We start from the raw sequence: 27,634 nt of genomic DNA on the forward strand, positions 1-27,634 counted from the left end.
TTAAAGTGTATTAATCAAGTAGGATACATTCCTCACAGAAAAAGAAAATACTCTAGTGTTTTAAAATAATACAGGCAAAGAACAAAATATGAAAGATTTCTACAGTAGAGTAATTTCACACAAATTGGCTACATTTGTCTGGGTACCACCATCACTCTTCCAACGGTCAATAAAAACATAAAGAATGCATAAAGTGTTGCCTAGTAGATAAATTTCTTAGTATCATCATTTATAGAATGTACAGCTAAGAGCATACAACTAAAATCAGAACTAATGATAATACAGTTAATAGGTAGCAGCAGTCAGAACATTAAATTTTCTATCACTTCCACATTAGAAAAACTTATACAAGCTTCTCCAAAAGATCAGGGCAATCTGTCTACAAAATTTCTGACAAGCCCCAAAGGAGAACTGAGACATTAAACTTAGGAAAAGGAGATATGCTGCCAAGATAGGTAAACAGTGCTAGAACCTATATGTTACAAGATCTTTCAATGGCTTTGCAGAAAAACAAAATAGTTGAAAACCTACTGGATTGGAGGTCATAAGTAATCTTAGCAGTGTAATACAGGGCCATATGAGTTTTTTGAATGTTAGAGAATAAGCCGACCTTCATGTTTTATTGCAAATACCTCCACTGTAATGAAATACTCGTACAGGGGTTGGAGGGGTCAGGGATTTGGAAAAGGCAGAGAAACCTATTCTTCGTGAAAGTCCTCTGCAAGAGATCTACGATACGAAGGCCCCATTTCCTTGGCCACCGACGCTTTAGATGGAACTTGCACGCCTGAATTTTGTTTAGAAGCGGATATATTTAGCGTCACGCGCTAGTGGTTGGGTAAGGCAAGAACCCAAACTGACAGATCCTGAGAAACAGCTTGGTCATCAGCAGGGAAGATCTCCATTTACTCTAAGGTCCTAGACACCCGGAGAAAAAGAGATGGGTACTCTACAGAGGCTTAGAACGGCTTCCAAATCCGCGGCGCTGAGAGCAAAAGGTCGGGAGTCCAGTATATGGGGTCAAAGTATCGGTGGCCCACCACAGGGAGATGTCCCAAATAACCCGGCTACCGCCTGACTGAGACCCAGGTCAGCAACACCCTAAACCCCGCTTGAAGTCGAAATCACGTTGCCCCAGATCTGCACGGTCTAAGTGGGAGAGCTCCGGAAGAAGCCAAGCTCCGAGGACAGTCGCAGGATTCTGTCCCCTCTTCCCCGCGCTCGTTTACTTACCCGCTCTGACCCGGGCTTCTCCGGATCTCAGGATCCTGGAAGCGGCTCCACACCGACTCTCACACCCGCCGCTGGGCTACGACCAACCGGAACTCGCCCCGCGTCACTTCCGGTCCGTGTCCCCCCAGGAGACCGCCTCCAAAAGAGAAACGTTCCCACCTCCTTTCGGCAATCTTGGCGGATCGTCGCGGGATTTCGGTTCCGGACCCGCATGCGGGGTGAGAGGAAGAATGACTGTTCTCTACGCAGTTCTTGATCCGGAACTTGTTGTCAAGGGATCCCGGAAAAGGTAACCCCCGCGGCAGAAGCGTGCTCGCTACTCAGAAGTGAAGAACGCGAAGACGCCAGTGAGGTGGAGAGGTGCTCCAGGTAGGTCGGTCCTTCACAGGGCGAAGGAGAGGGATGTCTTTCTGCATCCTCTCCAGTTGGACTGCTGCTTCCTACCTCATTCCGTAACCCCCCCTCCCCAACCCTTCATCTTCTTCATAAACTGTATTCCGCCCATTGGCCGCTGGAGCCACTCTTCTTGTTCTGCCAGTCGTTCTTTGGAAGAAGGGACCAAGATTCTGGAGAGGGAAAGGACCCAGAATTTTTAGTTCCCAGGAAAATCCTCCAGTCAGGCAGCATCGATGCGCTCGCTCCGAATGTGAGAAAATACCGAGCAGGCTTACAGTCTGCTGAGTGTTTATTCAATACACAGCGTATCAAGTTGAGTCCTACGAGCAAAGAAAAGATTTCTAAGAATATGATCGAAAATTTGGTTCCTCCGTGTCACACAGACATAATGCCTCGAAAAGTATTTAATTCTTTAATATTCTATCCCAGGCACTGTACTGGACGCTGAGAATATGATCTGCAGTAGTTATGTATGTTACAGCCGATCTGGAGAATAAAGACTTGGGGGCGGGGTGGTAAAGACCAGAGGGAGGTGTCATTTGAACTACGTCTTCACGGGTGAAGAGGATGTTTTTGTTTGTGTGTTCAAGTGGAGAAAAATGGAAAACAGTTTCAAGGAAAGATCGCAACTTGAAAGAATCTAGTAATTTGGTGTGGCTGGATAGTACAGTATATTGCAGGAAAGTGGGTCAGAAGGATAAAGTAGGTTGTAACCAAATTGTGTAGTGCTGTAAATTCGTGCAAAAGGGTTTATGTCTTATTCTTTAGGCGTTTATCCAGTGATTTTTGAGCAGGGAAATTACAGAATCAGATTTGTGTTTTAGAAGTATAATGATAAGGGCAGATGGACTAGGATGACCCAGAGCAAGACTGAAGCAAATGTGGAAAGATTAGTGGTAGTGACGTTAATTTTGGAGGCTTTTGGCCAAGAGATAATTAGGGCACTGGAAGTAGAGATAAGGAGATGGTTTAAGACAGATAAATTCAACAAGTGTAGGTGACTGGATGTGGTCAGACAGAAGATGAAAAGTCCAGGGTTACTCAGAAATGAATACAGAAAAAAGGGGTTTGAGAAGGAAGGGGATACTGACTTCAGTTTAGGACACAGGTTAGAGTACTTCATAGACATCTAAGTGGTGAAATCTAGCAGAAGCTGGACATTCAAGTTTGGAGCCCAAGAGAGGCTTTAGTGGGCCTCAGCATATGATGATTTGGGAGATAAGTGAGATTGTTCATCTGACAAACTGTTGTGTCTCCTCCTACTAGAATGTTAACTCCATGAATGTTAAGTTTGTTTTGTTCAGTGCTCTATATATATCCAGGGTCCAGAACAATGCCTGGGGCACAATAGGCTCTCAGTAAATATTCATTGAATGGACGGACAGTATATAAACCAGCACTGTCCAATAGAACTTCCTGTAGTCATGGAAATGTTCTATATGAGTGTCTGGTAGAGTGGCCCCTAGCGACTTTAAAGTTATTGAGCTATTGAGCACTTGAACTGTGGCTAAGTGTAACTGAAGAAATGAATTTTTATTTTGTTTCAATTAGTTTAAGTTTAAGTAACTACGTTTGGCTAATGGCTACTGTATTGAACTATGTAGGTGTAGATTGAAAAGAGAACCAAATGTGTAAGCTAATAATACATACATCAGGGGAAAACAGAGGACATAGAGCCAGACAAGGAACCTGGAAAACCAGCTATTCTGAAAGGTAGGATGGTAATGGTGTGAAAACTGAGTTAAAGAATTCAAGGGAGGAAAGTTTAAAGAAAAGTTCTCAGTGAGTGGTGCAGAAAACTCTAGATGAGGCTTAAAAAGAGGCAACTACAGTTGGCAATTAGCAAGTGTCTGATTCCTTAGCAATTTCATCTGAGTGGGGAAGGGAGGCAGGTAAATGCAGAAGGTTAGAGGTAAATGGAAGAGGAAAAATGAGGCAGTGGTTTAAGGTCCAAGAGGAAAGGAAGTTTTAGGTTGGAAAAGGCCAAGGGGCAGTAGCCAGTGGAATGGGATTAATGGATGGTAATGGGATTCAAGAGCATTGGTGAAAGGTGTCTAGTCTGGCAGAGGAATTAGAAGGTACTAAGAAGATGGTTTTACAGGACACGTTTATTTTTCAGTGCCATCATTGCCCAGTATTATCTGTGAGACTAAGAATAGTTATTTTTACCTTGGTTTCAAGCACTGGGTTTATTGGTATATTTATAGAAGACACGCAGGAAAGGGGACATACTGAAACACCTTTTGGTGGAGTTACATGATAATCTGATCGGGCTGTTAGAAGATTAGAACACCCTAAAGAACAAAGATGTTAGTATTAATTTGAACATTTTAGAATTAGAGACCTCATGAGATATGGGAAAGAAATGATAAACAAACGTGGTGATTTCTGGAACTTTTTCTGCTTACCTGTTTTTAAAGTTTTGAAGATGAGAAGCTTTCCATCATGACCTTTAGATTGAGTACATTTTATATCGCTCTTATTAGTATGTTGCTATGGATAAGTAACTTCTCTGATTCTTATTTTTCTTATCTTTAAAATGAGGGTAATGTCTTCCTTTCATTTTCATAGCAACAGTAATAGAAGTAAGGGGTTTAGCATGTTACCCAACACATAATAGGTCCTCTATATATAATTCCCTTCTCCAGGTAGTACCTAAATTTAGTATATGGGATATTTGGTTTCTTTGCAACCTAGAAATTAATTCAGAGAGAGAGTCCTTCTAATTGTTGACATAAAGGTTAGTAGACTTTTAAATATAATTCCATATTATTTGGAGTTTGTTAGATTACCAGAGAAATCCTGCTGATATGTAAGCATCATGTAGTAACTAAATGATAGATACATTATAATTTTTTTCCTGGCTGCAAAGGTGTCTAGAGCCATAAAGTCCTATATGTATATCTACTCCATGTCACTCTTTTTTGAACCTCAAATGTTTCTTTCCTTGTTTTAGCCCTTTCTTCACACTGTATACTTTTCCCAGTGGCCTCATCCACTTTCATCACTTCAGTGACCTGTTATATGTTAAGGTCTCTTAAATCTGTATTTCTAGGCTGGGCTTATCTTCTGATCTCTAAAATGATATACATATGATCCAACAATATGGTGAATATTTAAATAAAAAAATTTATTACAGTAAAAGACACATTGCCATTAATTCCCCTCAGAACACTCCCCCTCACTTTGAATACACTTATCCCATCGCTCTTGCCACTTTCAGAAGCAGTTCTAGAAGTCTCTTTTGTGTCTTTACTTCATCATCCATCATGACAACACTCCATGTTGCACATCGCTTCTGGTACAGCAATTTCTGTCAAGTAAAAACATTAGTTTGTCCTCGTCCATCTTATTCACCGGATCTGGCACCAGGCCACTTCTGGATCTGCCCAAAAGTCAAAATGATCATGAAAGGTAAACATTTTAAATCAATTCAGGCAGCCACGACAGTGCAATTAAAGACACACACGAAAGAGGACTTCCAGAACTGCTCAGAAAGTGGCAAGAATGATGGGATTAGTGTGTTCAAAGCAAGGGGGAGTATATTGAGGGGGATTAATGGCAATGTGTCTTATACTATATTTTTAAATTGAAACATTCACTGTAGTTTTTGATCACACCTCGTATTGTATGGTTTGATTTATATCACTGTCCAGAATAGGAAAATCCATAAAGAGCAAGTAAATTAGTGGTTGCCAGGGCTAGGGGAGAGCAAAATGGGAAATGACCGCTAATGGGTACAGAGGTTTCTTTTTGGGGCAGTGAAAATGTTCTGGAATTAAATAGTGGTGATGGTTGTTAACCAATCTTGTAGATATATTAAAAATCATTGAATTGTATACTTTAAAAGGCTGAGTTTTATAGTATGTGAATACATCAAAGTTCAACATCACCTTCCCCAATACTATCCTGATATTAAAATATTTGATAATACTGTATAATCTACCTTGTAATTTCAAAAATATTTCCTAATTTTAACATAAATGAGAAAAATAAATTTGATAAAATATGTATTTCTAGGACTTGTGCCTATTCATAGACTCATATGACTCCAACAGCTTCAAATGTAGACTGATGTGTTTTATTGGTGACCCAAATACCATGAAAAACTTTGCTGGGGTAACAAGAATTTCTGATAATGATAAAGGATGATCTTCCTTTGTTTTATGTGATAGACTTCTGGTAAATTCAGTGTGTATTAAAACTATGCAGAAAATACTTTGTGTTCATATGTAAAATGAAGTTGGGTTCCAGTCTCGGGTATTAATAGTTTTTCAAATATAATGATGTCCAATGGGACAAATCCTCACTGTAAAGACTTTTAGCATTCCATGCTCGGGTGCAGTAAATGTCAGCCAGGCTCCTTACTCCAGGCCTGTGATTTTGACAGCTAGGAACTTCTCTGAGGGGCTGGTCCCATCCCTATTGAAACCACTGTATTATGAAGACACAATTAAATAAAACTATATTTCAGAAAGAGTGGCGGGGGGTTTTCTTGGTTTCTTTAGACCCTTAGGGCATCTTGGTAAAACAGAAAATTTCCTTTCTCCACAAGAGTTAGAAAAACTGAGGAACAGAGCTTTGTTTTGTCCAAGGAGAGAGAGATTCCTCACATTGCAATTCAAAGTGACCTAAACTGCTTCCCCTGTATTCTTGAATCTTTTCTAGATCAGAGGAGGAAAAGACAGTACATGCGTAAGATCCAAGATATATTTTGCATTTTTTCTGGATGACCTCGTATAGTTTTAAATGTTGCTTATATACTTACTGTTAAGGTGTTTTATCTGATAAGCCGATGAATTTCACTGCTAGATCGTAATGACTTTTTTCTTTCCTTTAAGATGCTTTCCAAATCCTTGGTTATGGAGTATTTGGCTCATCCTGGTGCACTCAGCTTGGCTGCCGGAGTTGCTTGTGGCATGTGCCTGGGCTGGGGCCTCCGCATACGCTTCGGGACGATCCCCAGAAGCTCAGTGAGTGAGACAGACAGAGAGACCGGAACTGAAACGAGCATCTTAGGAGAGAGCGGGGAGTACAAAATGATTCTTGTGGTTCGAAATGACTTAAAGATGGGAAAAGGGAAAGTGGCTGCCCAGTGTTCTCATGCTGCTGTTTCTGCTTACAAGCAAATTCAAAGGAGAAATCCTGAATTGCTCAAACAGTGGGAGTACTGTGGCCAACCCAAAGTGGTGGTCAAAGCCCCTGATGAAGAAACTCTGCTTCAATTACTGACCCACGCGAAAATGCTGGGGCTGACTGTAAGTTTAATCCAAGATGCTGGACGTACTCAGATTGCACCAGGCTCTCAAACTGTCCTAGGAATTGGGCCAGGACCAGCAGACCTAATTGACAAAGTCACTGGTCACCTAAAACTTTACTAAAGTGGAGTTTTGTATGATGATGGTCCCACTACCACAAGCATTTGAAACTGTTAAATTGAATAAAAGCTGAATTTCTTCCCCCAGTTTAAGTATTCTGTAGATGAAAATCTGTTCCTGTGTTCTTCTGTCATGTACTTGGTACAGTTAGTTATCTTGGGGCCAAAGGGGGAAAAAAGGTTAGTTATGATGGTCCCAGTAGTTCCAAGTGCTGAAACAAAAAATACTTAAGAGGAATAGGTCACAACAAAATTGGATTACAAGGGGGGGAAACAGTATTCCCTATGCATGGTTAGGTCCCTCTGTGTTTTAATAGCTCTTCTTCCCCAAGACTATGTTGCTGTCCCCCTCGGAGACAGGTTCAAGTGTAGTCCCACTGGATGCAAACTGCAGTTTTCCCCGCTGTCACTTTCTGGATGACTGACAGGTCGACTTCATTTGTAGATGATGGTATAGCTACCCACAACGAGTTTAGAATCTAACCTGGATTTTTAAATAAACGCCTCAAAGTTGATGTTTTATAGCATTGATATAACCCACCTGTGTAGCGTTCTATGTTCGTGTCCCTGACCCACACTAGCCAGAGGTTCTCAGCAGTGGTTCTACATCATAGCGTGTAAAAGTTGCTTTATATGCTTTCTTAACAGTGAAGGCATTGAAACTTATGAAGTGACTTGTGCAGACCTTGAAGGTAGTAGAAGGCATGCATACGATTTTATGGTAATTGTGAAATGAATGTAGTGTCATCCCAACATCCCACTGTTTGCCTGGAATTTAAGGAACTAGATAATTCAATTATTTAAGGGCACCTTTATTTCCCTTTTGATCCCTATACACATAGCATGACACAATTCCAGTAATTACTATGCCATACCAGCTGCCCAGAATATAAAGGGGAAGTTCCCAGCTCCCAAAGCAACGTAGCTTCCATCCTTTTTGCAATCTCTTCTTGCAAAAGCCATTTTTCCTGAAAGCCTTCTTTGGGAGGATCCTGACAGTCTTTCTAAATTCAGTATCTCCCTGAGTAGGATGGTGGTGCCAGGGAGAATTTTGTTAACAGGAGCATGGTAAGTGGCTCCAACTCTCTGTGGTGAACTTCAACAATTAGCATTACTTAGCAGTTAACTTCGACATAGCAGCATGATAGCACAACTAAGGATAAGTTCAGTGGAGTCTGGGGGCAGAAACCACTAAAGCTACTGCAGCTAGTCACAGGTTCTAATATTTGGCCAGTTTTATGCCATTTATACTAGCATATGACAGCACAGGAGAAACTGCAACTGAATGATGCCACAGTAGCCACTGTTTAAACAGAATGTTTTTACTACTACATTCAAAAGTGATGCAACAGCATGTAACTGGGTTGAAGAGAATTCAAGCATGACTCTGGCTCAGGTAATTTCTGAGGCTTGCCTCAGAGACTGGTGGTTCCAAGTTCAAAGAACAGTGCATTCCCAACAGGATGGCCTGTGGCTGATTCAAATAATTGTAATAAGTTATGGTATATCTGCTAGAATGAATAGTATACAAACTCTGGTAATTCTGGGAATCTATTATGATTGTTTTCTAGTTTACCTGTACTTAGTATTTTTTTTATAGGTTTCATCTTATAGTTCTCCAAGTACGGGGAGAGCCCATGGTTTCTCTCAGACACTTTCAGGGGGTCCAAACTATTTTCATAATATTAAGACATTATTTTTCTTTTTCACTGTGGTGACATTTGCACTGATGATACAAAAGCAATCGTGGGTAAACCTGCTGGCACTTTTCACAGATCAAGACAAGGGCACCTACCTGAATAAGTAGTCATTGTAGTTTTCACTGCCCTATAATCAGTCAAAAAACAGTTTCACTTAATATCCTCGATGAAGCAATAAAAGTATTATTAAATTTGACCATGACCATTTGTCTCAATACTCTAACATGAAACACTCTGGTGTACACCAAGTATGATTTGAAAAAGATTTGTGTGGCTGAGTCGTGAGATGAACTAGTACTTTTGTCATGGAACAGCCTTACTGGCAAGAACAACTGACAAACTGGTTATCCAGATCTGGGGGGCTGGCAGATATTTCCTCATAAGTAACAGTTGACAGTATTTAGGGAAATTTGTATCTGCCTCTCTTCTAAGCTTCCCAAAAGGTAAGACTTCTGATAAAATCAGCATTTCTCACAAATGATTTTTTAAAATAAAATGTGTCCACATGTAGAAAAACTGACATAATAAATCAGTATTTTCCACATAACCAATGCATGAGGGTACAAATCATGCATGGGTAAAAGATCCATTCAAAGTAAAGACAGACAAATAGATTTAATATAACAGTACAAAGAGTTCACTTTTATGGTTTCAGATTCCACATTTCAACTAACCCCAAGTATCTGAAAAGGCTATTAAAATACTTCTTCCTTTACTATTTACATATCTATATGAGGCCAGATTTTCTTCATATACTTCAACAAAAACAACATACCATTGAATGCAGAAGTGCATATGAGAAGCCAGCCATCTTAAGACAAACTCTGAAGAGACTGTTCAATAGTACAATGCCACTCTTATCACTAGACTTGTTTGGGGAAATATGGTTAATTCCTAATTGTTTATGTTAAGATGGAATGAGTTAGTTATATTTAAATGGATTAATAATTTTTAAAAATTGTTTTACCTAATACGGTAAATATTAATAGATACAACCCCACATAAACTAAAGGATCTTCAGTAATTTAAGAGTATGAAAGGATCCTGAGAAAAAGTTTGAGAACCCACTACTGTGAGAATATCTGCATGAGTAAATCAATTTACAGAACATTCCAGAATCCCTACTTGGAGATCATCAGTCTCTTGCTATTGTACTAATGTCTATGTTGAAATGGTTGTCAACAAGCATCACAGATTTTTTTTGTTTCTGGTACAAAGGCTGTATTTGGATACTAGGGAGGAAGATCACTAAAAGCAAGTTTACATCCTGAAAAGCTTCCCATTAATGTCTCCCCTCTTCTCTCCTGTTTCAGTTACATTTAGGGTGCTAAGGACTCTTTGTACCCTAGTTTTCTGTTTTTAATTCCTTCTCCCAGACCATCATCCTATTCAGAGTAGTGTTAGGGAAGACCCACCCCCTTAAACTACAGTTTATTGCCCAGTCTTGAGCCAAGCATTTTGTGATTTAAACTCCTGCAAGTAATTCTGAAAAGTACTCATAGCATTAATATACACAGGAGAGAACAAGTTTGCTCAGGATTAGAACATAAGTCTTACACTACAGCACTTTGTCATTCTACTATAGACCATTATGGATGACTTAAGTGGCAACTCAGTCTCACAGGACGCCGCACATGAGGAACACAAGACTTTCTTGTTCTTTCAAAAAAAAATTCTTAAGTATGCTATAAGGAAATCTTTACTAAAGTATTTTAACCTGTTTCTATTAGGGAAGGGAAGAAAGAGAGAAGAATAATTCTGCTGATAAAAAACAGTTGATTCAAAGTACAGAAAGCTCCAGGAGAACAAATCTTGACTCTGAAAAGAATGAGCTCACAGGCACCATTACTAGTCTCCCTCTTGATTTTGATAATGATGAAGAGGGGGGACAGAGATCCAGCAAAAACAAATACAGTCAGGGCCTAAACAGCAAAATGTGTTCACTGTGACAAACCAAAAAAGGAAAAGGGATTTTCCAGGTAGTACTGTAATTTCCTATAGGAAAATAAAGGGGATGAAATTGAGGATGGGGGAAGAGCAGGGCTTCTAAGTTTTTAAAAACCTTTCTGTGTCAACACAAGGTAGGCAGCTCTCTAACTCTACTAAGGATTAATAGTGAAAGTAAGATTCTCAGCCATCCACCAGAAGAGTTGGATTCAGACACTACTTTAAAAAAAAAAAAAAAAAAATCACCTTAAACTGTAATTTGGGGACCCTTACAATTTCATGGCGAGGAACAGCATGTTAACTACATGTTTATATTCTTTTATTTCAGTTAATAAAATTTAACAGTCATGATCTGTTCATTTTAGTGAAAAGCTGAGATAAAACCTAAAAGTGTCACTTGGTTCAAATGATGGAGACAGCTGAAATGCAGAACCTGACTGGTTCTTTCACCTACTGCATGTCCCTTATTAACTGCAGTTCTGCACGTGATGTATACAGTCCTTCCACACGTCCCAACACGGGTTCCGCTACCGCTCTCACACCTCCCTGTCCCCTCAGAACCCAACACGAAACTACCAAAACCATGGTTCTTTTGGTTTCAGTTTGAGAGGTATTTAATTAAAACTGCCATTCTACATGTTATTTCCACAGTCCAGTAATTTATTTTAAATTTGAGTAATTTCAAATTCCACAAACGAAACTGAAGAACAGCAATATTTTGTTTGAATTCTCTCTTCTGTACACTCAGTGATCTAAAACACCACAATATCCAACATACACAAACCTCAGGGAAGGGTTAGTAAATACACACAGATTGGAATCATGGTGCTCTTTGTTCCTGAATGGAATGGTCCCACAGAAAAAGCACAGGATACAGCACAACAGAAGGGCACCTGTTACATATGAAGTGAGCAAAAACACACTAGCATTTTCTATACGCGTAATGAGGAAACCTGCATAGGTCAGAGGGCCTTTTATGCTCGTTTAAAATTCAGGCAAGTTTTCTGTAATGCATTTTTCGAATAATTTGGAGAGCACTGCAGTCCAGTGTAGGCGATGCTGATTAGTGTCGTCTTCGTTGGCATTGACAGCCTCGCAGGGTCACATACCAATATATTCACCTTAGCTTTTCTTTGAATAAAGGAGATTTAAATGCATTTAGACAATACATATTGTAAGCTGTTTACATACACTAAATTCATGAGATTCAATATTAGAGTTTTTTTTCTTTAAACACTACAGAGTGCAAATCAGGTTCTTCACAATTGATTGAATATTAAGCAGTTTTTCAAAGAATCAGGGGGAAGAAAAAAAGCCCAAGTGAATAAAACATTGAAACTATTCCCCTTTGAAAATAACTTCTAAAATGATGCGGAATGTGAAATAAGCTTTTAACATAGGTGATCCAAGTTTATAGTTAGAAACAAAAAGTAGTCCTTCATGAAATAAAGGTTATAAGAATGTGTGCCTGTTTTCCTCTGTTACAAACTGAGAAGCGGGTAGAGACGATGTTTCAGTACGAAAATAGGCGACTACAGGATCAGCTTTCCATCTCACATGCTGTACCCAAAGCCAGGCTGTGGCTGCCCATAGGGTGGTGCAGTGTAACCATAGCCAAAAGGTGCCTGGGGAGGGACTGCAACACTGGGTCCTGCTGTCAGCATCAACTGGGGCTGACCTAAAGGTGGGAAACAAAAAGGAGCAAGGGCAGGGGGCAAGAGGGTGGTAAAAATGTTAGCGTTGTAGGACTATCACACTCCAATCCCCCCTACTCTAGCAGCACAATCACAATTTAGAATGAGTTTTGCGGGGGCACTTTAGGCTGTCACAATTTTGGCATGACAGTCACCCTAAGAAGGTTCTGCCTTAAAAGCCAACACACAGTGCAGGGCTGAGGGCCAGAACTGTCACAATAATTACGTTACTTCATACCTTTCAAAGCAATATGCACATGCGTGCTTGACATGATCAGGCAAGACATCTGCTAATAAGCCTATCACCACATGGTAGTCGCACATTAGATTTGGTGATTATACAGAATTAACACAGAAAACAATTTTTTAACACAACATGGTTTCAACACAACTGAGCGTTTAAAGTTAAATTTAAATGCATGTAAACAGTCATGAACCCTAACGCATTTTGAGCAAAGAATCCAGTACTTAGAGAGAGCAATAAAAAATAACAAAACATATTCAAATATACATTAGGTATGAAATCCACTAGAGCATACAACCTCTTTCAAATACTATGCTAACACTCTAATGACGTTTAAATAGTAGTTGACCACATACAGAAAACAACCTGTAGAGAACCTGGCTCATTTAGAGGGAGAAAACATAACACCTCTATCCAGCCACCACAAAAGTACTCTCCCACTAGAATGTAAACCTTGAACAAGATTTCTCCCAGACAAGTGACCTCATGTCTCTCCTTTTTTGTGAATAGCAACCAAAATTGTCTTTAGTAAGCAAATTCTTTTTGCAAACCTGCAGTTTATTAAAAAAAAAAATCACTTCTAACCTTGTATTGACATTTTCTTAAAATTTCAACCCCATTGTCAACAGCCTACAAGGCCTGTCCTTGTAAACACCCCGAAGGCAAGCCAAATTCAGTAGGTGACCCCAAATTATTATACTCACTCTGTGTTTGTTCCTGTGTTTCCCATCTCACATACGTCAAACATCTTGTTCCCATGTCTAGAATCTACTTAAAGTTTATCTTCTCCAACTTTATCAAAACTATCTGGTCCACTAAATTTCTGAAGTCCTTTTTATTTATAATATAAAGGAGACAATGCCATAATAGATTTGTATATTATCATTTCCTTCAGCAGGATGAGATACAATGGTCATAATTTTATGTCCTCCTCCAAAGAACACCTGGTCATACTGGTATAACCTATACCTTTCAAGTTCATTGTTGAAATGAATCTGTTCACCAAGAGTGAGATGGAAACGGGAAGTAGTTCAGACATGTAAGAAGGAACTGAATTACACCTTAAATATTCACTGAGAATTTCAATATCCTACGTCTCTGGAAAGTTCTCAAATGGAAACTCTATACAAGTTCTCTGTCCCAATTAGAATTTAAAGAGAGGATGTTCTCTTCATGTAAAACATACTAAAGAGAACTCTGGCACTTCTGAAAATTGAACTCACTAATACTTCTTTCTCAGTAATTTAGGAATAATCAATCAGTGACCAGACCACAGGAAAATTTAGGTTATGATCATAAGTTTTTTGAGATTGTCTTTTCATTTAAGATTATCTTAGTGAATAATGTCAATGCCTGCCTTAAGATTGTTTGCAGGAAAAAAAAATTACAGTATTATTTCTTAACTCATGGAGACTTTTTACACTTTAGCAGATTATCCTTCTATTTTGAGGTAGAATTCCTACAGAATGAAACATCTGTCTACTGTATGCCTGTGAGGATAAAAAGAGACAGATTACCATAAACAATAGGTTGCGTCTCTGTAGCTTGTTCTTCTTCTTTTCTCAGTGATTCTGAAGCATCTAATTTGTCCACCTGGAGAAAAACAGGTAATGTTAATTAGCATCTCAAAAGTATTATAAACCTAGGTTTATGGCAGAAAGTGGAAAAGCCTTAGTATGTTAAATTTTGTCAAAATAAAACGGACTAGAAAGAACATTCTCAGGCCCCTCAAATTCAATGGCAATGTTCATACTTCAGTCAAGGTGATTTTTAGCACTGTCATTATAAACCCTCAGGAAGGAGGGATTTATAAATGCCATAAAAGCGCACACCAGGCTACAACTGGGCATGCTAGGATGCAGCCAGCCTGAGGGAGGGAGATAATGAGAAGGAACCACTTTTTCAAATGAAGACTAAACCCTATCAGAGATAGTAATAATGAACTCATGACCTGGCAAGACTTCCTCCCAAAAGGAAATGGTATTCAAAAAAGTAAAATGAGTCTAATGACTAGACAAGTACTTGTGCAGAATAAGCTACCTTTTGCCCAGTGTGTACAGCTTCTGCTGATACTGGTTACAGGTGCGGACTAAAGTTTAAGACTCAAGTGGCTCCGTATCTGATCTTTTTATATAAAGACAGGCTGCATGATTTTATGCTCAATTTTCTAAGAAGTAATTAGGAATACATGATTTTGCCTCAACTTCTTCAAGGAAGAAATTTTTTGCTTTTGATTAAGCCAAAGAAGTAAATGGCTATTATATGCTAGCTACTCTAAATACAAGTGGATAGCATCAGACAGAAATAATACTGTAGAGGAGTCCAAATGTATTAGTGAAAGAAAGGAGCTGGAATACATAGGTCCTTCTACTAACTAGTTGTGTGACCTTGGCAAACCACTGCACTGACCCTCAAAAAATTTCCTGAGACGGGTGAATGAGATATCTGCAAAGTTCTTCCTAGGACTAGCATGACTTGTTTCTTTAATGATGTGAAGAATTAGGGAGAAGTGACATTGGGACACTAGGATTAGAGCATCTCCACTGTACAACTTCCATTTGCCTTTGAAACTATATTTGTCTTTTAAACTATATTTAAAAGTTGGTATCTCAACCAAAGCCTTATAATTGCACTACATAATACCTAAAGTAAAACTAAACTTCAAGTCTCGATGCTATTACTACTAGTGTTTTTCAAAGTCACAAATGTGCTGAGTGAGATGGGGGGCAGAGGGCAGGAAGGAAACTTTTACGAATGTTCCCTGCATGTTCTTCAAAAAGGCATAAAAGACATGCCAACTTCAATGAAAAAGCTATGAAGACTGGGTCCTAAAAAGGTTAAGGCTGCCCCTAGTTTCTATTTGAAACTATTCAAAATAGTGTGTTGGAGTCTTCAGATCAGCCATTCAGGTTATGACGGTATTTCGTATATGTTTTAGTTATTTAATATTAAATATCATAAGTATGGGTCTAATCCTAATTTGTAAGGGAACAAAATTTGAGAAAAGTAAACTGAAATAGACTCTAGACACCTTCAGGTAAAATGTCATTTTTCTACCTTAGGAATATGGGTTAATTTGCTTTTATATACTATTTTCCTATTTTATAACCTAAGTGTTCGTTCAGTTACCTCAGTATCAAATTAAAGACTGCTATGGAATATAAGTACCACAAGAAATACCCACTGTTTGGCATCCAAACTTATAAACAAAAATTATTATAGCTATATACTTTAAAGCACAGTCTGTGCCATCAAAGGTCAGATGGAGTTCTGCTAACCTAAACAGTATCCAAAAGTGAGCTAAAGAGGTTGTACAAAAAAATACATGGATGTGTATACATTAATAACTTCTAAGAAGAAGAAAAATGAAAAACAAAAAATCCAACAACCACATAATACATTTCCAGACTTTCAAGGAAAAGAATCTAAAGTGAACACATGTTTAAAAAGTTAATGTCTGAGACAGATGTTGAAGACAGAAGTCCTACTACAGAAGTACATGTAAGACTTAGAAAAGCTAGCAATACACACGCCCAGGCATAGACATAGGCAGGCTGGGCACAAGGGGAAAAAAAACAAAAAATAAGAACTCTGAAGGAGTAGCATCAAGCTAAGCAAAAAATTTTGATTTGTCTGTATAATGGGACAGCCTCTGGCACAGCAACATCCAATTTTTGTTTCCACTGACCCAATTTAGATTGCTCAGAAAAGAAAAGCAGAGAAGGCTTTTATGAACACAAGCTTTTGTTAAGAGCTGTAACAAAAGTTTCTGATCCTTGGGTTTAAAAAGAAAAATTACACGTAAGCACGTCACTGAGTTCAGTTCCATCTGCACTATTGAAAATTCACTATAATGTAAAAGGCTTTTCCACAAAGACTGCAATATGCTGCACAGGAAAAGTTAACATGCAGTCAGTTATTTTGGTGTATGTGTGCATGAAAAAAAGGCAAAAGTACTGAAGCAAGAAGTGAGATCTGAAGATGACTGTTGCTTTACAGGCTCTCAAGAAACACACACAGCCCACAGCAATGCTTTAAGAGTTTCAGAAATAGTATGATGTAATTGCAATGACTGTTGTACATGCTTGATTTAAAACAACGCATACCACTGCAGTTCATTTACCTGGTTTTCACACACACGCTTTCTAACTGCCTTGCTTACTAGCTGCTGAAGGGCCTCACACACAATGCATTTTACTCAGGTTCGCCCTAAGTTCCAATGGTGACTCCAGTTTGGTTCAACAAAATCCCAAGGCATTGTCCCCCACCCAAATTCTTTTAAATTTGTTCCAACTCTCCTTTACCTCCCCCCACCTCTTACCACAATTTGATACCAGACATACACTTGCAAGTTGGTTTCATTTATATTGGAATGGAGACAAGCCAATACAGGAAGCAGCAACCAAAAGGTGCCTAAATTTGACCTTGGACAAGCCAACAGATGAACAAGAGAGCAAATTTTAGGTAGCTTCAGAGGTGTGTCTTATTACAGAAAGTAGAAGTTAATATTGCTTCATTATATACAGAAATAATCCATGTTGCTTAGCAACAATTATAGCAAGCTCATGATTTAGCAACTCTCATGATTTAAAAAGTTTTGATTCCTCTTGAAAATGGACTAGCACCATAAGAACTGGACACCTGGAGAAACATGAGGAAAGTCTCTTCGGAAGCAGCTAGTATCTCTTGTATCTACTTTCAGCAAAAAATTAGTAAGAATCAAGAGATCAGAAACTGGATCACAGTCCTTCAATACCAAAAAAAAACCCAAAAAGCCTTTTAGGGCATGTATATACATATATAAATTCAACAACTGTCAGGCAAGCTCACAAAATAAAACCAGAGGCTGTTTAAATTTATTTAGAGTATTAAGAAAATCCTATTACAGTCCAGATACCCTGACAGGGAAATTTCCTGAAACTTTGGAATATGGAAACTCACCATGCTCGGTTTTTAGTAATATATTTAAGAGACTGTGAACCAACTACTGATTAGCCTCCTGCCCTTCCTAAAGCCTATTAGCCGATTAGTAGCAAACATCTACTAACGTCCTACAGCTCTATTATAGTTATGTTTCAAGGGACTTGCAGAGGCTTTAGTGAAAATTTATTGGGGGGAAAAAGCAGCAGCAGCAGTGTAGAAAAGGAAGGAAAAAAAATCATGCAAATTCCTTAGACTTAGTCCTCCAGACTTAAAGATGGAAAAGAATCAACTTTCACCTTTTCCTTTATTGCATCAACCTGCAAAGGAATTCAGAAGGTGCAGCTTAGAAAAAAATCAAATTCCATATTGAGCATAAAAAGGTAGAATCAGCAACAAAGGTTTAGGGGAGAAACATCTAACCACTAAAAAAGGTATGAGAAAAGTGAAAATAAAGGGCATACTGGAAGCAAAATTTAGAATATATATGTATTTTTTTTAACTTCAGAGCTTATCGCAGAAGAATTTATGCTAGTCAGTGTGAAAGAAAGCAGCTTAAATGCTAGTAAAATTTATAGCACTTCGGTTAACAGCAGCTTAGAGCCAGGTCTCAAGTTGGCATTATGCATAAGAAAAGAAGCTATCTCATCTATGGCTAAGATAAGGCAACTGTTTTTTCTCTTACACTGAACTTCAAGCAGTTTATACACAGAAAGTGTTAATTCTTAAATTAACTGGACACAATGGTATCTAATTGAATGGTAGCCGAAGCAAATACTCCATATATGGGGGGTTGTTAGCGGTGTGCTATTTTACCCCCTTTAAATAGGCATGCTGAAGAGATCAGATGTGAAACTGATTTTAATAAGCATGTTTCGCTTTCATAAAATGGGTCCTTTAGGACCATTTTAAAACATTCTACAGCAAGAAAACTAGTAACTGTTGAAAACAGGGTGAAAAATATTCTAATATCATAAAGGGACACTAAGATGAATAAGTGAATTTTATATGATTACACTCCCAGGTTATTTAATGTACTTTTAGGAAATGTGTTAATTGTTAACCTCCTATTGTATTTTTTAATTAGGGGTAAAACTATCAAAATATTGAGAAGATTAACAGGATATTAAGAATACAGATGTAGCTTCCCCAGGGGAAACATATACATATTACAGTCAAGAACCAACCAAATAAAGGGAATCTACACTACTAAGTTATGGACATCTGAGTTAAAAGAACTAATTTGAGGAAGACATTAGTTTGAAAAAAAAAAAAATGTATCAAATGTTTAAAAACAAACAAACATACAATATAGAAGTAATACTATTCATCCCCAGAAATACACTGAGGATAAACATTCTGACAAGTCATGTTTTAATTCCCTTTCCCATGCAATGTCATTTGTCAGATATTTAAAATTTATGGAGAACAGGAATATTTTATGATCAACTAAATGACTCACTTCTAGAGAAAAAACACTTGAAAAAGTAAGTCTGCACATGGAGTTTTACATATGCTCAAGATAATTAGTTCTAAATAGATCCAGAGGTGTCATTACCTTTGTCAAGTATTCCTTCATAACCTGGATGAAATAGGGCATGGCAAAATCCATGATATTGTGCCTCCAGGCAGTTTCCAGGACAACATCTGGCCTTAAAAGATCATAACAGGTAAAGAGACAAGCTCCAAAGCACTCTCTTTTTTCTTCCTGCAAAAACCACTGTAGGAGTTCTTCAGCCAACTCAGTATCTTTAGATTCAGAGGCGTACTGCATAGCATCCTAGTCAAAGGAAAGGATGAAGGTCAAACATTAAACTCAAATATACCAAACTGGTAAACCAAGTAATTCAATGGGGGAAAAAACCCTTCCAGTTATATCATTTAAATTAAAGATTTGTTGAAAGAAAAGGTCAGCGTAAAGCATTCTTTTGTTTTTTTTTTAAAAAAGAACAACAGAGAGAGGTTTGACATAAACATAAGATAGCTCCCTAGAATCAAGAACTTGACTTAACTGCCATCTCCTCAAATGGGGGCTTAAAAGCAATTCTCATATTCACAAAATTAATACTTTTATAGACTATAATCACTTGTAATATACCATTTCAGGGTTAGCACAAATCATCTATTACTTGGTTTAACAGCCCTGCCCCCACCAACTTTATCCACCTTGTACAGGCTATCCTTCTTGCACAGCTCAACACTCTGTTTCCAGCGATTGTTGCCTTTGAAGAGATAAGCAGCAATTCTTCTGAACTCGATGAGTTCATGTTTTTCCAAACGCTGAGCAAGCGAGATATTGTCAAAGTTGTCATAGGCATCTATTGATGTCCGCAGAGCCTTAAAAAAATAATAAAACAAAGCCATCCAAATGCCAACTCAGTATTTCATTTTAGTTTAAAGTCTATGTTCTACCAGTCTCGATCAATAAGCCGTTACTGTACACAACTAATTGTACATGACTTGATCATTATAATATGACAGCCTAGATTCAAGCATCAAACCACAAAGTTGTAATGTGAATAAGTATCAAGGTTCTTCAATCTAATTTTATAACAAATAAATTCCTCAAAGGTACTATAAAATCTCTAATGGCATAATTTTCTCCAAGGTTTTCCGTATCAAGGACTAACCTGACTGGTTATGAAATTGGGAGGATTTGTAATTTGGAGGGTAAGAAGTGTAATTTGGAGGGTAAGATTTAAACTCCTGACACAACTCAACATGATATTTAGTCATACAGATGGGCATGGCATCTGAGCCTAAAAGAAAATGGTGTTGAGAGAAAGAAAAAAGGCAACTAGCTGAACCTTATTTCTAATTAATTTTGTTTCTGTGCAATCCTTCACAAGGTAAAGTTTACTAAAAGATACTAATATGGTATTGGGCAAGAAAAGCAGTGAAAAAATACAGTTAATACTGAAGAACTTTTATGGACTACTTAAGAAATCAAAGACTTTCAACACTACCTAAAATCTAGATTTACGGATGAAGTAACCTAAAGCAAGTCAAGATCTAAGCAAAATTCTGCAAACTTGGCATTTAATTAGAAAGCAGGTTTATCAATCTTGAAAACCTCACTAAATTTAGACCCTCGGCACATAAGTACCTACTGTTTGTAATCCTGAGGTACAATAGGCTTTTTTTTACTGTAAAACATACCAACTTTACAACCCAGTCATAACTTGAGTTTTGAGATTAGATGCAAGAACCAAAAGGTTTTACCTGATAGTCTTCTTCTGTAATAAAGAGGTTGTTCAGTGACTCGTTCACAGATTTGTTGTTGTGGTTCTGAACTGAACGCAAGTATGGTTTCACCAGTGGTAGCTGTTTAACCTTTAAAATAAAGAGTTTGTTACAAATATAGCACATTGTTCAAGTTCCATGGACAAAAGCAATCCAAGTGTGTTTTAGATCCTTGTCATAAAGTTCTGAAGTTTTAAAAATGATTACCTTGCTGAAATAATTGACTGCACGAGTATGATCCAACCGTGGAGACAGCACCATCAGCAAATCATTTAACAACAGAGGCTTGAATTCTAAGTAGAACTGTATTGCTCTGTAGTATAGTTCCACATTGGCAACCTAAAATGGGAAAAAGCATATGTAAGTCAGTCACAGTTATTTCCTAATGAGCTTACTCCTTCTGAAGTCTTTGTCTTCTGAAAAAGGTACACACCTTGGTAATGATATCTTTGAACTGCCCTTCTTTCCATGCATCAGTTGGATGATTCATCATGGTAATTATGGCATTATCATATTCTTCATACTTGTCATACAAAAATACCAATTCTGCCCAAAGATGAGCTTGTTCTGCAGCTCTTAGCACCTGAGTAAGACATATTTGATTGCTTTAAATATGAGTCTCTAATTCTAGCTAATAGCCTAAAAAGAGATATTTTAAAGTAGTTTCAGCTTCAGAATTGCTTCACAATGTTAAAGGTTGGTTACCTTAGGAATATTCACTCTGGACCAGAAAAGCTCCAGATGCTCCCGCATTTTCTGTGGCTTAAATTTAGAATATAGAATGGCTAATTCAGTAAACATCCCCATATGAGCTCGCTCAAGTCCCAGTGCTGCTTCCAACATGGTTATCAGTTCTTCAAAATAGCCACGATCCTAAATAAAGGAAATATTAAATAAGATAAGAACATCCATGGCATACGTAAGATCTCAGTTAATATAAAAGATTCCTGTTCATTACCTGATAGTAGTTGATAAGTTCCTCCAACTCGTCTGCATGTACTACAATATGAAGTCCACACATCTGAGCAAGACGGAATTCTTTCCCATCTACACAGGCAAAGCAGACCTACAAATAAAAGTTTCAATTATGTGAACTCAAATGTAAACATAGCTGGTTAATTCAATCAATCAGTTTAAAGATCATTTTTAAAGAGCATCTCAGTTCTTCATTTAAACGGGTATTGAGATTACCTCTTTCCATGTTCGAGTGCTGTTAGCTTTCCTAGCTCCATCAACAGCTGCCTGATATTCACCCAGGTGAACCAGGGTAGATGCCAAGCGTCCAAAATTGGAAACATTATTGTATAACAACTTAGCAGCATCATACATTTTTTCATCGTAACAACGGTCACCAACCTGAAAAAAAGACAATTCAGTCTAGGTAAGCCTAAACTCAATGAGAAATAATACTTTTCATGTAAAATTTTTTTTTCCTTAGAAATCTTTGGTTGTGATCTGTTGATCCTACTAAACAAATAAAATTACTCAACTATTCATTTTTCAGCTCTGCCAAAATTTCTGAACAGGAAACTTACTTGTTGGATATGAGCATTATTTGGCCCATTGATGAATTCTTCTAACTCTGCAAGGCGGTTTGTTTTAGCCAGTGCAAATATCAATTCTGTCTCCACATAGGACTCACGAGCCTTCTTACGCGCCATCTGCAAGTACTTCACCAGTTCTTCCCAGTTTCCTAGGTATGAAAAAAGAAAAAAATTAATCCTAACACTAACATTTAACTTTTCACCCAAGTAAATGAGAATTGCTATTAATTTCCTTTTCAAGGAAACATTATAGACAATAACACATGTAATCAGTGAAATACATCTACAATAGCAAAACTATTACGCTTCTGTATTATTACCACAAAGAACAGCTGAATTCCCCCTTTAAATTGTAAGATTAGAACTTGATCAGGATTTTATGAGCCTTCAAAACAGAAAATTAATCGTCTCCATGGACCTTTGTAAGTTCACAAAATGTAGCCTCTCTTTATCTGGACTAAGATGGAGAGCTAAACGTTTTCACAAGTAACACTACAGTATCTAACTCCTACATAATTCAGAATATACAAACATCTTAATGCTTAGCTTAACCATAGCTTAAGTACATTTTCTGATGTCACAAACACCTAAAAGAAGTCATACCACTAGTATTGGCAGCCTGAACAACTTCCATGTAGGACGAAGGATCATCTGCTTTGATGTAAGAATCAATGGCTTCTTTCACCATTCCTTTTTGCAACTGGGCTTTCGCAAGTTGACTCCAGACTGCAGGTTCATTGCAGCGTTCAGCAAACTCATATGCCCGATCCAAATTTCCAATATGTTCAATTAAGACCTACACAACCAATTTTTGAATTAGTGTTACAGTAAAATGAATCTTAATACATGGCAATTACAATTAAGCAGTCAGGATTTTATTGTTCTCACTGCCACCACAATCAGGTATGCCTACCTTCATAGGAAAGTGCATATATGGAATGAAGAGAAGTCATTACATTTAGTAAATCAAGTTGGGTAGTCTAAGGGCTTATTCACCTGCACTGCTGAAGTGTTAACATCAAATTTCCGGAAAATGGCAAATGCTTCCTCAAACAGCTCGTTGCTGATGGCAATGTTGGCAATATCTGGGGCATCATAATTATCCAGACGGTTAATATATTCCATAACACGGGTACGGTCAGCCTTGATTGCAGTGAGGATGAGGAGGTTCTGCAGATTCCTTTAAGAAAAAAGATTTGAATGCAACATTTTAAAAGCTCACAAGTCATAAAGGATCAACACTGCAGCTATAAACAGTTTTTTTGTCTCAAGAGGTAGGGTGAGAAGAGGAGGGTAGTAGAAGACAACGTTCTCCAATCTTGGTGTCTTTGTTCCTTCCCGAAACTGAAAGGCCACAATTAAAGATTGAATATAAATAGCCAATGGACCTCTCTCATAGCATACCTGTGTTCACTGAATACAGAGTTATCAAGGACAATTTTCTCCAGCAGTTCAATGAGTTCATTAGGAAGGTCTGCAGTCATAAAAGCCTTGACAGTCACTGACACTTCCTCAGGGTCCTGAGTCTCAGACAAGGCAGTTTGTACAACCTAGAGAGGGTATATAGCCAATAAATACTAAGAATCAAGGTGATTTTGAAGATATCTATTAAGTTGGCCTTTCAGTAGAAATAGGTAGAAAAGAATGGAGGAAAATATCTTTAAATTTACCAGTCAAAGGTCTTTGTACACAAATTCATGTATACCCATATCACGTATACTTCCATTCTCTTGAAAAATTTTCCTAATTACGTAATTTCTATCCTTTCCCTGATTAAAACATTATTCATAATAACCATTCCCCAGTATCACTTTAATAGCCATATAGCAGTGGCATTCTATACTCAGTAATTCCTCCCTTTTTGGCTATTTGTATGGTTCACAGGTGTTGCAATATTTTTTCCAGGAAGCTCTGTATCTACTTGAAAATTTTCCTTAGAAATGCTTAGAAGAGGAACAAAAAATTAACAGCTTTTAATTTATTCTCTTCCATATTTATACTTCTATAAGAATTTAATAATCATTATAACTTCCAATTTTTAGGGTTTTAAAAAATATTTCAATTTTATATAGTTATAAGCCCACATCTCTTTTGCAGTTTTCTGCTTACTAGGGAGATTTAATATTGACCCATTTGGTCTTTTGTATTTTCTGTTATCAATTCTTATCCTTGGCTAACTTATCACTATCTTGAATATTTCCAATCAATTTTAGAATTTCTCAGGTATTAGTAATAGCAATTCTTACTCATTCAATGTTTAGCTTGCTGTTTTCTTTTTGAACTATGATGATTAGAGTTTTACACAATTAAATAATCTTTTTTGGGATGTATTTCCTTATGGAAGATGTATTTTATTTTTGTTAACATTTATGATATTGTCTTATAATTAATTTTTTTTATTTTTCTACTTTTTACTACTTTCTTTCAGTTAAATATGACACATTTGAGTATATTTGGGTATATGAGGGGAAAGGTTTTATCATAGTTAAAAAGATGAGCCTGAAACACATTTGTCAATTTTACCTGGTCAATTAGTGGTCTCCTGTAAGGATTGCTTTCCAGCAGCACACTACCCCACAATTCTGGATCCTTTCGGCGCACCAGGTAGCGGGAAAGACTTTTGAAGAGGGAATTCTCATTACAAACCTATACGAGATATTAAAGATTATTTTCAAGGTAAGAAGTGAAGACTTTTTATAACTGACTTTACTTTTAAAGGTTATTTCCTATCATTTAAACCATGTTTGTTTTATAGGGAAAAAAACCCACTATTTTTACATATAATCTTGAATAAGTCACAACCAAGCTTTTTTTTTTTTAAATTAAAATTCAATCAACAGAAAAAACATAGTTATTAATTTCTGGAGTCCTTTAAAAAGCATCCCAAGTATAGATGTTGGATCTATACTTATATTTGTATACATGTATATGAAAGGATGTATGTACATATATGCATATATTTCTGACCACTGAATGATCCTTAAAGCAAATATACCTAATAGCCCAGATCTGCATTTTTAATGGCATTCCCCTGGAAAAATGGTGTATTCCAGGGCTAGGAGAGTACGAGAGCATGGTGTAACTTGCTATGCCAAAAAATAAAGAAGTGCTCAAAGAATGAGGAGACCATGATACAAAAGCCCTAGGAAACAGACTGAAGGGGTTTCTATTAGCCAAAACAGAATTGAAGTACCAAAACAGTGGTGTATTATAACCTATTGAATAAAACAGAAATTCATGAGTACATGAATACACGAGTACTGACTGATAAATGCGGAGAAAGTACTGGAGTTGGAAAAATTGTCATTTTGCAATAGACACATGAAGAATGGTTCAAGAAATATCAATAGATTCTAAATTGGTGAAGGAAGGGAGACATGGGGACAGGGTATATGCATGGTTTTAAGTGTCTCCTTGCAGACTATTTAATATCTGCAAGGGAAAATACAATAATTACACAGTAAAGAAATTGACTTGATAAAAAGTACCTCCACAAATGAGGGACAAAAGAATGTCAGGTGCTTCTGCATATAACAGCATGAGAAAGACAAATCACTTAAGCAATATTCTGGATAGAAATGTACAATCTAAATCTAATCAGGAGGCACTATCAGAGAAACTCAAAGTGAACACCACTCTCTTTTTTAAAAAAAGAGACTTTTCATTTATCTGAAATATACAGAATAGGTAAATCCATAGAGACAGAAGGAGCTCAGTTGTCAGGGGCTAGGAAGAAGGGAAAACGTGACATAACTGCTTAATGAGTACCTGGTTTCCTTATGAGGTGATGAAAACTTCAAACTAGATAGATGTGGAGATTACACAACATTGTGAATGTACTGTAACTGAATTGTTCACTTTCAAGTGTTTCACGATATGTGAATTCCACAGCAATAAAAAGTTACAAATAGAAAAAAAAGACTTTTTACAAAGACAAAGAAAGGCTGAAGAACTGTTTCACATTAAAAGATACTAAAGAGATATGACAACTATATGCAATATGTAATCCTAGACTGGAGGGAAAAATTGCTAGTCAACTGACAAAATTGGAATAAAATAAATTTTAAGAAATATTCCATCAGTGTCAAACTGACTGATATTGGTACCTATAATGCCCTTATGAAAGAGAATACACATCCTTATTGCTAGGAAATACACATTGAAGAGGCCATGATATATGACATTTCTCATGTTTTAAAAAATGTATGCATAGTGTGCACATACACGCATAGATAGCATACAGAAACACAAGTGAAAAAACTAGTGGGGTTAAAATGTTAATAAGTGAATACAGATTTGATCTACTATTTTGGACATTTTAAGATCAAAACTATTGGCAAATAAATTTTTTTAAAAAATCGTATGTCTTCCGCAGAGAAATCCAAACAAGATGAATCCAAAGAGGACCACACCAAGACACGTCATAATTAAAATGCCAAAGTTCAAACACAAAGAGAAAATCCTAAAAGCAGCAAAAGAAAAGCAGTTAGTTACTTAAAGGGACCTCCCATAAGATTGTCAGCTGATTTCTCAACAGAAATTTTACAGCCCAGAAGGGATTGGCACAAAATATTAAAAGCGATGAAAAACAAGGATCTACAACCAAGGGTATTCTACCCAGCAAGGCTATCATTTACACTCAAAGGAAAGATAAAAGAGCTTCCCAGACATGAAAAATCTAAAGGAGTCATCACCACCAAATCAGTATTACAAGAAATGTTAGAGGGGCTTTTTTAGGACAAAACAAAGAGAAAGAAAATAAAAAGTATGAGTAACAAAACGGTAATAACTACATATCTATCAACAACTACATTAAATGTAAATAGATTAAATGCTCCAATCAAAAGACACAGTGGCTGAATGGGTAAGAAAATAAGACCCTTAAATATGCTACCTACAAGAGACTCACCTCAGATTGAAAGACACATACAGACTGAAAGTAAAGGGATGGAAAATGGAAATTTTCATAAAAATAGAAGAAAGAAAAAAAAAGCTGGGGTAGCAATACTTACACTAGACAAAAATAGATTTCAAAACAAAAGCTGTAACAAGAGACAAAGGAGGACCCAGTAATCCCACTTCTGGGGATTCATCTGAAGAAACCCAAAACACTACTTCAGCGGGACGTGTGTATCCATATGTTCACTGCAGCATTGTTTACAATGGTCAAGATGTGGAGGCAGCCTGGGTGTATATTGATGGATAAATGGATAAAGAGTAGGTGGTACATATAAACAGTGGAATATTGCTCAACCATTGAAGGAAATGGGTTCTTGCCATCTGTGGCAGCATGGATGGACCTGGAGGGTATTGTGCTGAGTGGAGTGTCAAGCAGA

At 37.3% G+C, this 27,634-nt stretch overlaps 3 protein-coding genes across 5 annotated transcripts in view; 1 reads left to right on the forward strand and 2 right to left on the reverse strand.

Moving 5' to 3' along the window:
- VMP1 (vacuole membrane protein 1) overlaps positions 1–1,361 on the reverse strand; it is a 114,425-nt gene extending 113,064 nt beyond the window's left edge. The window contains exon 1 of one of the 2 annotated variants that reach the window (XM_019736323.2): positions 1,234–1,361. The gene's annotated coding sequence lies outside the window, so the exon portion shown is untranslated. The remainder of the gene's footprint in view (positions 1–1,233) is intronic. The other variant, XM_074320404.1, reaches the window with a different exon arrangement.
- A 101-nt stretch (positions 1,362–1,462) lies between these two features.
- Positions 1,463–7,093, forward strand: PTRH2 (peptidyl-tRNA hydrolase 2). Its single transcript, XM_019736325.2, has 2 exons — positions 1,463–1,602; positions 6,471–7,093. Exon 2 carries the CDS (start codon positions 6,471–6,473, stop codon positions 7,008–7,010), a length of 540 nt encoding a protein of 179 aa, XP_019591884.1. The 5' UTR covers positions 1,463–1,602; the 3' UTR covers positions 7,011–7,093.
- Positions 7,094–11,292: 4,199 nt separating this feature from the next.
- Positions 11,293–27,634, reverse strand: part of CLTC (clathrin heavy chain) — a 64,129-nt gene continuing 47,787 nt past the window's right edge. Inside the window, exons 18-33 of one of the 2 annotated variants that reach the window (XM_019736320.2) lie at positions 24,822–24,944; positions 23,703–23,848; positions 23,295–23,478; positions 22,902–23,094; positions 22,290–22,447; positions 21,946–22,110; positions 21,713–21,820; positions 21,460–21,627; positions 21,188–21,337; positions 20,962–21,093; positions 20,734–20,844; positions 19,678–19,848; positions 19,070–19,291; positions 17,811–17,831; positions 14,109–14,184; positions 11,293–12,331 (exon numbers count right to left, since the gene is read on the reverse strand). In XM_019736320.2, the coding sequence (XP_019591879.1) occupies positions 12,207–12,331; positions 14,109–14,184; positions 17,811–17,831; positions 19,070–19,291; positions 19,678–19,848; positions 20,734–20,844; positions 20,962–21,093; positions 21,188–21,337; positions 21,460–21,627; positions 21,713–21,820; positions 21,946–22,110; positions 22,290–22,447; positions 22,902–23,094; positions 23,295–23,478; positions 23,703–23,848; positions 24,822–24,944 (2,253 nt within the window). In that variant the 3' untranslated portion in view covers positions 11,293–12,206. The remainder of the gene's footprint in view (positions 12,332–14,108; positions 14,185–17,810; positions 17,832–19,069; positions 19,292–19,677; positions 19,849–20,733; positions 20,845–20,961; positions 21,094–21,187; positions 21,338–21,459; positions 21,628–21,712; positions 21,821–21,945; positions 22,111–22,289; positions 22,448–22,901; positions 23,095–23,294; positions 23,479–23,702; positions 23,849–24,821; positions 24,945–27,634) is intronic. The other variant, XM_019736322.2, reaches the window with a different exon arrangement.

The sequence above is a fragment of the Rhinolophus sinicus genome, linkage group LG15 (genome assembly GCF_036562045.2).
Source record: "Rhinolophus sinicus isolate RSC01 linkage group LG15, ASM3656204v1, whole genome shotgun sequence".
NCBI lineage: Eukaryota > Metazoa > Chordata > Mammalia > Chiroptera > Rhinolophidae > Rhinolophus > Rhinolophus sinicus.

Excerpts from the sequence above, each read along its gene's own strand:
- PTRH2 (XM_019736325.2), top strand. The coding sequence starts at position 6,471 with ATGCTTTCCAAATCCTTGGTTATGGAGTATTTGGCTCATCCTGGTGCA.